The sequence below is a fragment of the Alternaria atra genome, assembly GCF_907166805.1.
Source record: "Alternaria atra isolate CS162 genome assembly, contig: 21, whole genome shotgun sequence".
Lineage (NCBI taxonomy): Eukaryota > Fungi > Ascomycota > Dothideomycetes > Pleosporales > Pleosporaceae > Alternaria > Alternaria atra.
The window spans coordinates 5,402,753-5,415,167 of record NW_025091319.1 but is presented as its reverse complement, the minus strand read 5'-3'; the positions used below and the strand labels follow the sequence as shown (position 1 = coordinate 5,415,167).

The following is a 12,415-nucleotide window of genomic DNA, read 5'->3' as shown; positions in this document are numbered from 1 at the left end:
GGAGGCCGAATCGAAAAGGCGGGGAAACGAGTAGCGGCTATCACAAACAGTACAGGCAGTGACTGTGACACCGATTATTTAGCTGTGACAGACAAAAAAGCAGTCGGAACTCATATCTCTCCGCCCCGCACGCGTGATTAGTGCACAATGATGATTCCGAGGAGCCAAGGGTCGTGAACAGGTGCACGTCGCATGGACCAATTCTTCTCCATCCTTGCAGCAAGGTGCTTAAATGGACGTTGCAGCGGAAGCGCCAGAGGAACCCTAGTGCATTAGTAACGGGACGTAGTCCGATAAACTACCATACTTAACCAAGTGAATTCTTGTGGAAAAGTTGCTGTTCGCCAACAGTACACGTTCAACTACAACCCCCCTTCCTCACGGTAAAGCATCATCTCCAAAATGCACAGCTCAATCCTCTTAGCCGCTTGGGCTGGCGTCTCTTTTGTCCTATACAAGATCATCTCTTCGATCATCATCTCACGCCGCCATGCTGCTGCTGCACGTCAACTGGGCTGCCTGCCTGCCCATCCCGCCAAACAATCGTCGCTTGATCCCTTTGGAGTTGTCAATATTACGAAAGTATTAAAGGCAGACAAGCAAGCTCGTTTACCCCAGTATTTCAAAGAGCGCGTCGATATTGCAAATGCCGAACAAGGCAGAACTATCACCACATTTCACCAGAACATGATGGGTGCCGAATCTTTCTTCACAATAGAACCAAGAAATATTCAGGCTATATTGGCGACGCAATTCAAAGACTTCGGACTAGGAGAGAGGCGAAATGGAAATTTCGCTCCGCTGCTTGGCCACGGCATTGTAAGTATTGCTATTAGTAATGCTACAAGAATATCAGGTGCTGACAAGAAGCAGTTCTCCAGCGACGGCGAGCAATGGGCCCATGCGAGATCACTGCTTCGGCCTCAGTTCGCGCGAGACCAGGTTAGCGACTTGGACCTTGAAGAGGAACATGTACAGAACATGATGCGAGTAATTCCTACCAACTCAGACGGCTGGACAGACGTCACGGACCTCAAGCCGCTCTTCTTCCGCCTGACCATCGACAGCGCTACAGAGTTCTTGTTTGGCGAGAGCGTTGACTCTCAGCTTTCAGCGCTACCTGGTTACAAGTCCAGTAGACCCCCCATGGCTGTAAGCGAAAAAGAATTTGCTCTTTCCTTCGACAAGGCCCAAAGCACCATCGCCACAGCTAGCCGACTTCAAGAGGGGTACTGGCTCGTCTATGACAAGGCGTTCAAAGAGCACTGCAGGAAATGCCATGAATTCATAGATCACTACGTCAACCTTGCGCTATCGAAAGACAAGAGTACCATACAGGAGAAGTCGCATGGAAAGCGAAAGTACGTCTTCCTTGATGCACTTGCAGAGTCTACCCGCAACCCCATCGAGCTTCGAGAACACCTAATTTCGATTCTCCTAGCCGGTCGTGATACCACGGCGTCGCTGTTGTCATACGTGTTCATGCTTCTTTCACAGCACGAGGATGTCTACAAGAACCTACGCAGCGTCATCCTGGAGTCGTTCGGCACTTACTCCAACGCACAAGATATAACATTTGAGGGGCTGAAGGCCTGCAACTATCTGCAGTGGGTTCTGAACGAGACTCTGCGTCTCTATCCTGTCGTCCCTATTGATGGCCGCCGTGCTCTCAAAGATACTACCCTGCCCGTCGGTGGCGGTCCGGACGGCACAGGACGTATTTACGTGAAGGAGGGCACGCAAGTCGACTACAGCGTATACATCATGCACCGTCGTAAAGACTTGTGGGGTGCCGACGCTGACGAGTTCAAACCGGAGCGCTGGAACGGAAGGAAGAGCGGCTGGGAGTATCTTCCTTTCAACGGTGGCCCAAGGATTTGCATTGGGCAGCAGTTTGCTCTAACAGAAGCTGGTTATTCGGTTGTAAGGCTGGTACAGAGGTTTGAGACCATTGAGGGTGTTGGGAACAGTTGGGAGTCAAAGGAGCAGGGTGGGATGGGATACGTTAGGAACGCATTGAGCTTGACAACGTGCCCCGCGGATGGTGTCAAGCTGAGGATGAAGGAGGCTAAGCAGTAAAATTTGTTCGATATGGGAATTTACGGTGCAATCACAAGATGCTTATTTTCCGAGCCTCTCATTCGATGCGACGCTGAGGTTGTTTCTGTAAGTCTATTGACCTGCGAATCTAAACGTGCGCGAAAAGTATCATGCGTGCGTGTTATATTCTTCGACTGCGCAATGTCTCGGCTTAAGGTGTTGTTCTATCTTCAATGCATCGTAGGCCCGAATAGTGAATCCATGCCTTAATCGTGTAGAGTGTGGCCAACGCGGTACACTGTGGCGTTACGCTAGTCCTGACGGGCGAGGGCAAGGATCCGTCGGCGGGACAAGTCCAAACTTTTGATGTACTCCAACAACCTTCGGAAACATTACGCATCACATCGCTTAATATGCGGAGAGCGCGTGGACTTCGGGTGAGGATGAGCCAAGAGTCAATTCAGAAGCAAACATGTCTCGACTAACAGCAGTAGGTTTCTTCAACCCGCGATATTTGCATCTTCTGCGCCACTCGTCAGTTAGCCGTCTCGAATACGCTCGCTACATCATCGAACGCTACGCAACGGAGAGAACTCAACTCGTCGAGTAGAGCCCCGCAATCGGCCGAGGGCATCATATACAAAGATGCAAATGAGCGCGACCAGCCAGTGTCGCAGGCACAGCGCATGCGGCAGGCGTTGGCGGCCAGCGCCCCGTATGCCCCTCCGCAGCAACAACATGGAGGATATATGTCGCCGGCAGAGAGAATGAGGGCATCATTAGCGACACAAGGATCTTCACAATCTCAACCGCAAGCATCACGGCAGAACCCACCAGAGAGGCGGGCAACCAACAGAGGCGGCGTCTTCGATGGACCGATACGGAACCAGAGCAGAGACCGCTTTGGGCCTGGTATTCGGAGAACAGCTGTGAACGACCGGGGCAATGACTACAGACCCCCAGCACAGAATCGCTATACCGTCAATATGGATTCAAGACCCCCGGTCAATACACCAGCATTTGGCTCAGGCCACCTGAGGCGACGAAACGAACCACGGCCCGAACGTGCATCATCCGGATTGGACGACCGAAGACCATCGCAGATTTCGAGACCTCCGCCACAAAGAAAGATGCTGGACCAAGACGAGATATCCAAGTTATTGGGTAATGCGTCTACAAACCGAAAGCCGTACCAACCGCTTGCAAGGGACATGAACACGCAAAGGACATGTTTCCACTGTGGATCTAAGGAGCATATGAGCAATGCTTGCCCAATGAAACCGCTACTTCGCGAGCGGCAGCCGCAAGACCGACCAGAACAGAGAACGGCAACGTATAAGCCACCTCAGCGCTACCAGGAATCGATATCGGATGCTGCCGAGGCTTGGGTGCAGAAGTCCAAGGGCAATTTGGCAATCGAACCGTCGGCACAGGTGAAAATGGAAGAGGACAACAGGCGGCGTAACGAGGTAGAGAGCGAAAGAAGGCGAAGTCGTTTTGCCTTTGACGAACCGGAAGAGGTCAAGAACCGATACGATGAGCCCCAGCGACGACAAGGCGGGAACAAGGGCAGGAGCCGACGCATGCAACGGGACGAAGAGGAAGATGAGGATCGGCCACGCGTCAGCAAGCAAGAACGCAAGCGGTTACGAGCTGAAGCCAAGAAGGCAGCACAATCTGCGAAGAATGAACCCACGCCGATATCGTTGCCGGAATACATCAGTGTCGCCAACCTTGCGGGCGCTCTGAGGTTGAGAGTGGAAGACTTTGTGCAGAAGCTAGAAGAGCTAGGGTTCGAGGATGTTCAAAATGACCACATCCTGAACGCGGAGCATGCTGGTCTCATCGCGCAGGAGTACAACTTCGAGCCAATCTTCCAGTCACAGGAAGATGATGGCGATCTTTATCCTGCACCGCCTGTAGAGCCTGAGGCTTACGCTGAGCTTCCTGCACGACCGCCTGTAGTCACGATCATGGGTCACGTTGATCACGGCAAGACGACTATCCTTGACTATATGCGTTCGACGAGTGTGGCGGCTACCGAGTTTGGTGGCATCACACAGCACATTGGTGCATTCAGTGTACCCTTGGCAAACGGAAAGAAGATTACATTCCTCGACACGCCCGGTCACTCTGCATTCGAGACGATGCGCGCTCGTGGGGCCAACGTTACAGATATTGTGGTATTAGTTGTTGCTGCGGATGACTCTGTTATGCCCCAGACTGTCGAGGCTATCAAGCACGCACAAGCAGCGAATGTGCCTATGATTGTCGCCATCAACAAAATCGACAAAGCTCAAGCCGATCCGGATGCTGTCAAGCTTGACCTCGGCCGTCATGGCATTGAGATTGAGGACTTTGGAGGTGACATCCAGGCTGTTTGTGTTAGTGGCAAGACCGGACAGGGCATTCCGGACCTTGAAGAAGCCATCTCAACATTGTCGGAGATGTTGGATCACCGCGCTGATCCTGCAGCTGCCGTTGAAGGATGGGTTCTCGAGGGTACGACAAAGAAATCTGGACGTGTGGCTACTGTTCTGGTTCGCCGTGGTACCCTCCGCCAAGGTACGGCGCTTGTCGCAGGAACTACCTGGACACGCGTGCGCACTCTGCGGAACGAGGCCGGTGCTGTCGTCAAGGAAGTCGGACCTGGCATGGCTGTCGAGATTGATGGCTGGCGCGACCAACCCATTGCTGGCGATGAAGTGCTTCAGGCAGAGGATGAACAACACGCTACCTCGGTGACTGAGCTCCGCAGCGAGAAGGTCGATAGAGAACAGATGGCGCGCGACATGGAAGCCATCAACGAATCTCGCCGCGCAGAAGCCGAGCGTCGTGAGGCTGAAGAAGCCGCTGCTAAGGCTATCGAGAATGGCGAGGAAGCTGCAGTCGCCGAGAAGAAAGAGGCTGGGCCCGAAGTTGTCTCCTTCATCATCAAGGGCGACGTGTCTGGCTCTGTTGAAGCAGTTATCGACTCTGTCTCTGCACTCGGCAACGCAGAAGTGTCAACGCGTATTCTCCGTCACGGTGTCGGCGCGCCTTCTGAATTCGACATTTCGCACGCTGCCGACGCAAAGGGACATGTCATCAACTTCAACACTACAATCCCTAACCATGTAGCCAAACTAGCCGAAGAGAAGGGTGTCAAGATCCTCGACAGCAACATCATCTACCGCGTTGTTGAAAACGTCAAGGATCTCCTATCGGAGAAGCTCGCACCCAAGGTCATCCACAAGGTCACGGGTGAAGTAGAAATCGCAGCAGTCTTTGAAATTGGTCTCGGTGGCAAGAAGAAGCTAAAAGTTGCGGGAAGTAAGGTTCGCAACGGTGTTGTTGACAAGGGTACCAAGGCCAGGGTACTCCGTGGCGAGAATATTGTTCACGATGGTAAGTTTCCTTATATGCTAGTCCGAGTGAAACATGTGCTAACGGAAACATCTAGGTGTGATTGAATCGCTTAAGAACCAGAAGAAGGATGTAGAGCAGATGCGCAAGGATACCGAGTGTGGTATTGCATTTGAAGGCTGGGAAGACTTCAAGGTGGGTGATCGCATTCAGTGCTACGAGGAGAAGTTTGAGAAGAGGAACTTGTAAAATAGTGTAACCGTATGTGTATATACCAACGTGGAGTGTCTTGGGGGTTGCGGGTTGAAGGCTTGATCACTACGCTTCTTCGTGTATATGTATATAGAACTACGAATGTGTCTACTGGGTACGTTTATCGTTATGACAGTCAATGATATTATGCATATGCTCGCTATGTATGCTACAACAGCCCGCTCTGCCGCTGGACTCATTCGCATTCCGGGGTTTAGCTAACGCTAAACTCCAGGAGTATCTCATGTGCGTTGAACGCCATGACGCGCCGGGTTTTTCATTGCCCTTTGCGTATCCTTGCTTGATACTTGCCCTCCACGTAGCATCAGACATGTTTCCGCAACTTGGCGCCGGTCCATAACACTGGTGCAAAGTGTGTCGACATATTGAAGCCGAAGAGCGACGCGAACCAGAGTATTGCCATGACTGCGACTGGGACTAGGAGGAGCTCGGTGTGGTGGAGGAAAGGTAGTTCTTTGTAGCCCAAGAAGGTGATGATGAAGTAGTAGTTCAGTGCGAGCAAGTAGAGTGTGTTGGAAAGGAGGAGTGAGAACCTAGAATTGTCAGCGCATGTTTTAACCCATGAATACCTCAGAGTCTTACCAGTGGTGTGTGCCTATTAGTGGCATGCACAGGAATTGCACAACGTAGAGAAACACCCAGACTGGCACAAACGCTCTGATGGCAACATCCCAGCAGTATCCAAACTCCAACTCTTCCTTGCCCGAGTCCTCTCCAAGATTGTACAGGCCTCTCCGTCGCCCAGGCAGCAATGTGTTGTCGGGACCCAATAACCGGCCGACTAGGAAGAAGAACAGCGTCGCTATCAACAGCGATAGCACCAGGAAGTGTCCGAAGATGAAGACCATGGTTATGTGAAGCGTCTGTGTAAAGCCATCGGCGTATGCGAAGCCCCACGCAAGTGAAGTGAGGGTGAGGAAGAAGGAGAGTAGGTATGTGAATGACGGATCGGGGCGATGGTATGTCTTGGTGGTTTGTTTCTAACACTGTTAATTTTGCGCAACACTGGGTAGAGACTAGAAACGCATACATGATAGTAGATTTGCCGAAACACCTTCTTGGGTGCTATTATTAGGCTCATGATCTCCCATATAGCCATCTCAAAGTCCATCTGTGGAAACTTGAACATGCGCTTGAAGAAGCGCGGCATCTTGACCTCATTCCGCCGTGACGATGGGGTAGATCCGAAGTTTGAAGGGCCGCCCGTCGGCCTGGGGAGCGATATGTGTGGGTTCATGTTGGATGGGCTATGCGATGTGGTAGGCCGTTAATGGCAGCTGTTGATGTAGGCGCTATGCCAGAAATAGGGAAATTCGAATACGCGTCTAGAGTCTTTCTGTCACCGCGAATCCCAGACTTCCATCGTTGAAGGGGCGCGTAAATCGTCCGGTGGTGCAGTGAATGTTGACTAGGTGTTCGGTACCTGAGCGATGACATCGCCGTTGGAGCTCGAGCGCTAGCGCCAAGGACGGGGCTGACAGGCGGCCGCCGAGAGCAAGCCCGCAACGCCGACTCGCAACCTTTGCTCATCTCAGGACAACGCGCCCACCCAACTCGACCACGGTGGACGGCGCATCATCTCCACAACCCGCGCGCATCTTGGAAGCTGTTTGCGCGACCTTTGTACCTACCCAAGCACCGCCATCACCTCCACTGCGCCTCTCGCTTTCTGGCGTACCTCTGAACACTCCTTCCAGACACTAACCACGCGACCAAGAGAGATCCATTGTCCACGACACTACCACGCCTGCGCACATCGTAATACAACGCCCACTGTTACTTCGCGATAGATTCTGACAGCTCATCACAGCTCTCACCCACTCGCAGCCATGGCGGACGACGCTGAGCTTGCCTTTCTCGAAGCGCAAAAGGACGAATACGACCCTTCAGCCGGCTACAACATGAAAGATGCTCCTTCCGGACAGGACGAGTACGATCCTGCCGCCACATACTCGCCGCACTCGTACCAGTCTGCATCGACGCAGCCGGATTCTGCCGCAAACTCTCCACCAGCCGCCGACACCGAGGGTGAGAATGGTTTGCAGCCTCAGCCTACCCAGACTTCTGCAGAAGGCTCCGCAGCGCCACCGTCCAAGAGACCGCGCACTGTAGGTGGTTTTGTCGACGAGAGTGAGGACGAGGAAGAGGAGCCTGCTGTGCAGCCGCAAGAGGAGAATGCTACACTGAGTGCTACTGGAGCTTCAGAGACTCCCCAGCCATCTTTTACAAACTCTCCAAACAATACGATTCCCAACCCAGATGTACAGTTACATAGTGCACAAGATCAGGCTCCCGCATCTATCTCTGCTTCTGTCGCTGTCAATGAGCCTGCTCCCTCTATTGCTTCTCTTCCTAACAGCAGCACGCCTGTTGCAGACGCTACTGAGCCAGGTGCTCCAGACGTCATGACTGTTGCTTCAGCACGCCCGTCCGTGGCTCCAGCTACTCCAGCTCCTATGTCTGCTTCTCTGCCAAAGGCTCGTCTTCCTCAGGACCGAGTGGGTATTCTCGAAGATCGCATTGCTGAAGATCCGCGTGGTGACATCGAAGCGTGGTTGAGTCTAATTGAGGAGCACCGTAGGCGACACAAGCACGACGATGCACGAGCTGTCTTTGAGCGTTTCCTCAAGATGTTCCCTTCATCAGTAAGCAGGTCCGTCGATATCCCATGTGACGTACTAACGTGTCTAGGGCGAGCAATGGGTCGAGTACATTGCCTTTGAGACTGAGCTTGACGAACTGCCAAGAGTCGAGCAACTTTTCGGTCGCTCCATCCCCTCAGCCCAATATCTCGGCATCTACTCTGCTTACATCGACTTCATCCGCCGCCGTTTCAACCTCACTACTGACCAAAATGGCCAGAATCGTCAGACCGTTACACAAGCTTATGAGTTCGTGCTCAGCTCAGTCGGTCTCGACGTTCATGCTGGAAAGCTTTGGCTTGACTACATTGAGATGCTGAAGACTGGTCCAGGTGTTCTTGGTGGCAGCAGCTGGCAAGACATGCAGAAGATGGATACTCTGCGCAAGGTATACCAGCGCGCCGTCTCAGTACCACACAATGCCACCCTAGAGATTTGGCGCGACTACGACAAGTTTGAAATGAATGTGAACAAGGTTTCTGTCAGTCATATCACAATCCGCCCGGTGCGTTCACGAAGCTAACACGAGTGCCAGGGTCGCAAACAACTCCAAGAGACGTCACCTTCCTACATGACTGCACGTAGCGCAATCAACGTCCTAGACAACAACATCACAAGGGGTGTTAACCGAACCACCTTGCCCAAGCTGCCACCTGCTGCCGGTTTCGACGGTTACGAAGAGTATATGAACCAAGTGAAGCTATGGAAGAACTGGATCCAGTGGGAGAAGAGCGACCCACTTGAATGCACCACCGACAACAGGGAGCTATACAACAAGCGTGTTCTTCATTTATACAAGAATGCCCTCATGGCCCTCCGCTTCTGGCCAGAACTTTGGTATGAAGCAGCCGAGTGGTGCTACGAGAACAACATACAGGCTGAAGGCGACAAGTTCCTCAACGACGGCATTGAGGCGAACCCTGAGAGCTGTCTCCTTGCCTTCAAGAAGGCCAATCAGGTCGAGCAACGCACCGACTTCGAAGACGGTCAAGCAGGTATTGTTGCCAAGGGCAGGGCTGTACGAGAGCCATACCAAAGGCTTCTAGACACCATCTACGACCTGACAGCACAGGTCAAGAAGCGAGAGGAGCATTCCATCTCTCGCGCCAAAGAGCAGTTCGAGGCACAGAAGGCTGCCGATGAAGCCGCTCGAGCAATCGCACAACAAAACGACGACGCAGACGACGAAGATGAGGTCGTGCAGCAGCGACGCTTGAAGGAGAAGGAGGACGCCTTCAACCTTCAACTGCAGGCCATGTCAGCCGGATACAATGCGCAAACACAGAACCTCAAGAAAACACTCACATACGCCTGGATAGCTCTGATGCGGGCTATGCGCCGTGTTCAGGGTAAGGGAGACCCTAGGGGCGAGATTGGTGGCTTCCGTGGCATCTTCACCGAGGCCCGTAAGAAGGGCAAGCTGCTCAGTGAAGCCTATGTCGCCAGTGCGCTCATTGAGCATCATTGCTACCAGGAGCCAGCTGCACAGAAGATCTTTGAGCGGGGTATGAAGCTATTCCCAGAGGATGAGCAGTTCGCATTGGAGTACATTAAGCACCTTATCAAGCTCAATGACTCTACAAGTAAGTAACATGGATCCGTGTTATAGACTCTCCACTGACATATACAGATGCTCGTGCCGTTTTCGAAACTGTCGTTGGCAAGCTCACGGCTAAGCCTGAGACCGTTCACAGGGCCAAGTCACTCTTCGCCTTCTTCCACGATTACGAAGCCCAGTTCGGCGAACTGGCCCAGATCACTAAACTCGAGCAGCGCATGACGACTCTCTTCCCCGAAGATCCTCATCTGCACCGCTTCTCGCAGCGCTTCGCGAGCCCGACCTTCGATCCCATCTCCGTTCGTCATATAATCTCGCCTCGCACACAGATGAAGCCCGTCATGCCGTCAGTCATGCCCTCTATTGAGGAGCAGCAGCAGCAGCAACAGCAACAGCCGATGCCCGCGATACCACCGCAAATCGTAGCCGAACAACAGCGCCTGCAATCTCCCGGCATTGCAAACTCCCCACATCTTGCAAACCTGCTCCCAGTCACCAACTCACCAAAGCGTCCTCTCGACGATGCAGACGATGGTGTGCAACCCCGTAAGCTCGCTCGCGGCGAGTCACCCCTCAAGGGCGCAGCAGGTCGCCGTCTCGACGCTGCACGTCGCAACCTAGCCACGACCGGCGCCACACCTGTCGGCCAGGCTCCTGGTCCGCCACCTCTGCCTCGTGGGGTCAACTTCCTCCTTGGTATCATTCCTCCTGCGCACACATATAAAGAGACACGATTCAAGGCTGATGGCTTGGTGGCTCTGCTGCGAGACGTCGCTGCCATTCCCGTTCCGCCGGGCCAAAGTGCTCCACAGCCGCAGCGTTGGGGCACTACACCGACAACGGCACAGCAGCTACAGAGCATACAGGAGAAGTACGGCAATGGCGGACATATGCCGATGCATCCGGCGATGGCTGGCGCAAATGGCTGGGGCCAATAGAATGGGCAGTACAACTTGCCGAGCAATCTTGAATTCCTGAATCTTGCGCATCAGTGCAGTCTGATGTGAACATTGAAGAGAGAGTTGGCATAAATTGGTCGCATGGGTTTAAGCATTGCATGGATTGGCGTCTATTCTTCTCTACTCAATCGGGCGAGCTCCATGACTGGATTTCTACGGACATCAAGAGCGTTGGGAGGTGCGGTTAGTCTGAGATATCGTTAATGGGCTAATGGGGGTCTGGCTGGCTTTTTGCTAGTCTATGGGTGAGCGAGGCGTTGGGTTTGATTGCGCCCTTGGGCGGCCTTTCATCAAAATCATAGCTGAAGACTCGTAGTCTTTTTTTTCCCTAGATATCCTTAATGGATTGGATGATTCATCAACCTTTTTTTCCCATTGATGTGTGTGTGCTTACAGTGTGCAAACTCTACTTGCTACCAGAAAAGGTCAGTCATGTTCAAGAGGTGGTTTCGTTATTAGTTGTTATATTTTAGTGTCCATTATGCGAATGTTCTTTTGTTATCCTAGCCTCCACGATGTGGCATCGCCCGAAGTAGTAACGTCGCGCCTCTCTGTCACGCATGTTTCCTCCTTTCTCCTATACATCGCAGGTGCATATACTCGTGAAATCCTCGCGTCTGAGTACCGTAACTTGATGGTTTGGATGACTTCTTGTTTCATCGCCGAAGGATAGCGTCTACTCGCATAGCTGTCATTGAAGTTTGCCTGGCACGTTACTCCGACTGGGGTTATATACAAGAGCACGGAACAGAATGCAGCATCAGCACGGAGTATTGATTAATGGAAGTGGAGTCTGCACGTTTAGAGATGGCCCGACGTTCGAGCTTGTCACTGAAGGAGCCTGCTCTAGATGTGGTTCGGCATCCTTCTATGCGCTGCATGTTAGTTGTTATGAGGAAAGACGGTCTCAAGATCGCAGTTAAGATTGGGAACATTTGATGGGTTATAAGGGCGCTTGAGCAGGTAGGTTGGCTTTATGCGCTCCTATGGTGGTCCATTGAGGTTGTTCATTGCAGACATCCTGCGAGCGTATATCTGCACTGGCAACGATATGGGGAGGATCTTTCGCTTCGCTTCTGGAAGAAGGGGTCTTCTATATCGACTCGAGGCTATGTGTGGTATCTATATTCGTTGACTGGCTCCAACTGTTGTCGTGCCAGTCTGCTTCCTGAGTGTGGTCCGAGTTTCTCAGTAACAGGAAGTTCTTTCTGGGCCCTTGTTCTAGCTATAGGTTCGGGAGGCGCACTCCCTGTGGAGATTTCTCCGACGTTTCAAACTGGGTCTCTACTCGGCCGATCTGGTGTATATGTTCTCCCTAGTCCTGGTTCGTGAATACTCATCTCATAGTCTCTTAATCTGCCCACGACGCCCATCATATGCTCCACATCACTGCTCGCAAGCTTTTTGAGCCCCTTCCAATACATTGGTCATATGTCCAGATAACGGCATTGTCTGTTGTTCCGCAATCCTCAGACAGTCTCTCACCAGGCTGGAAATGTGGATATCACGTCTTCAGCGCCACGTCAACACGGTCACAACACCACGATTCTCACCTTGCCCACAAACTCCAGACCCACAAAAGCCTCGTCTTTTACCTG

At 52.5% G+C, this 12,415-nt stretch overlaps 4 protein-coding genes across 4 annotated transcripts; 3 read left to right on the top strand and 1 right to left on the bottom strand.

Moving 5' to 3' along the window:
* Positions 1-402: 402 nt before the first annotated feature.
* On the top strand, positions 403-2,079 carry ALTATR162_LOCUS2238 (uncharacterized protein; the record flags this gene model as incomplete). The annotated part of the gene is made up of 2 exons (XM_043309840.1): positions 403-819; positions 874-2,079. The coding sequence occupies 2 exons, from the start codon at positions 403-405 to the stop codon at positions 2,077-2,079; spliced, it is 1,623 nt and encodes a 540-aa protein (XP_043165775.1).
* Positions 2,080-2,453: 374 nt separating this feature from the next.
* On the top strand, positions 2,454-5,634 carry ALTATR162_LOCUS2237 (uncharacterized protein; the record flags this gene model as incomplete). Its single annotated transcript, XM_043309839.1, has 3 exons — positions 2,454-2,477; positions 2,535-5,427; positions 5,483-5,634. 3 exons carry the CDS (start codon positions 2,454-2,456, stop codon positions 5,632-5,634), a joined length of 3,069 nt encoding a protein of 1,022 aa, XP_043165774.1.
* Positions 5,635-5,962: 328 nt separating this feature from the next.
* ALTATR162_LOCUS2236 (uncharacterized protein) lies at positions 5,963-6,895 on the bottom strand (the record flags this gene model as incomplete). Its single annotated transcript, XM_043309838.1, has 3 exons — positions 5,963-6,191; positions 6,241-6,638; positions 6,689-6,895. The coding sequence occupies 3 exons, from the start codon at positions 6,893-6,895 to the stop codon at positions 5,963-5,965; spliced, it is 834 nt and encodes a 277-aa protein (XP_043165773.1).
* A 57-nt stretch (positions 6,896-6,952) lies between these two features.
* On the top strand, positions 6,953-10,796 carry ALTATR162_LOCUS2235 (uncharacterized protein; the record flags this gene model as incomplete). Its single annotated transcript, XM_043309837.1, has 6 exons — positions 6,953-6,988; positions 7,376-7,416; positions 7,469-8,303; positions 8,350-8,781; positions 8,836-9,883; positions 9,931-10,796. 6 exons carry the CDS (start codon positions 6,953-6,955, stop codon positions 10,794-10,796), a joined length of 3,258 nt encoding a protein of 1,085 aa, XP_043165772.1.
* Positions 10,797-12,415: the final 1,619 nt, after the last annotated feature.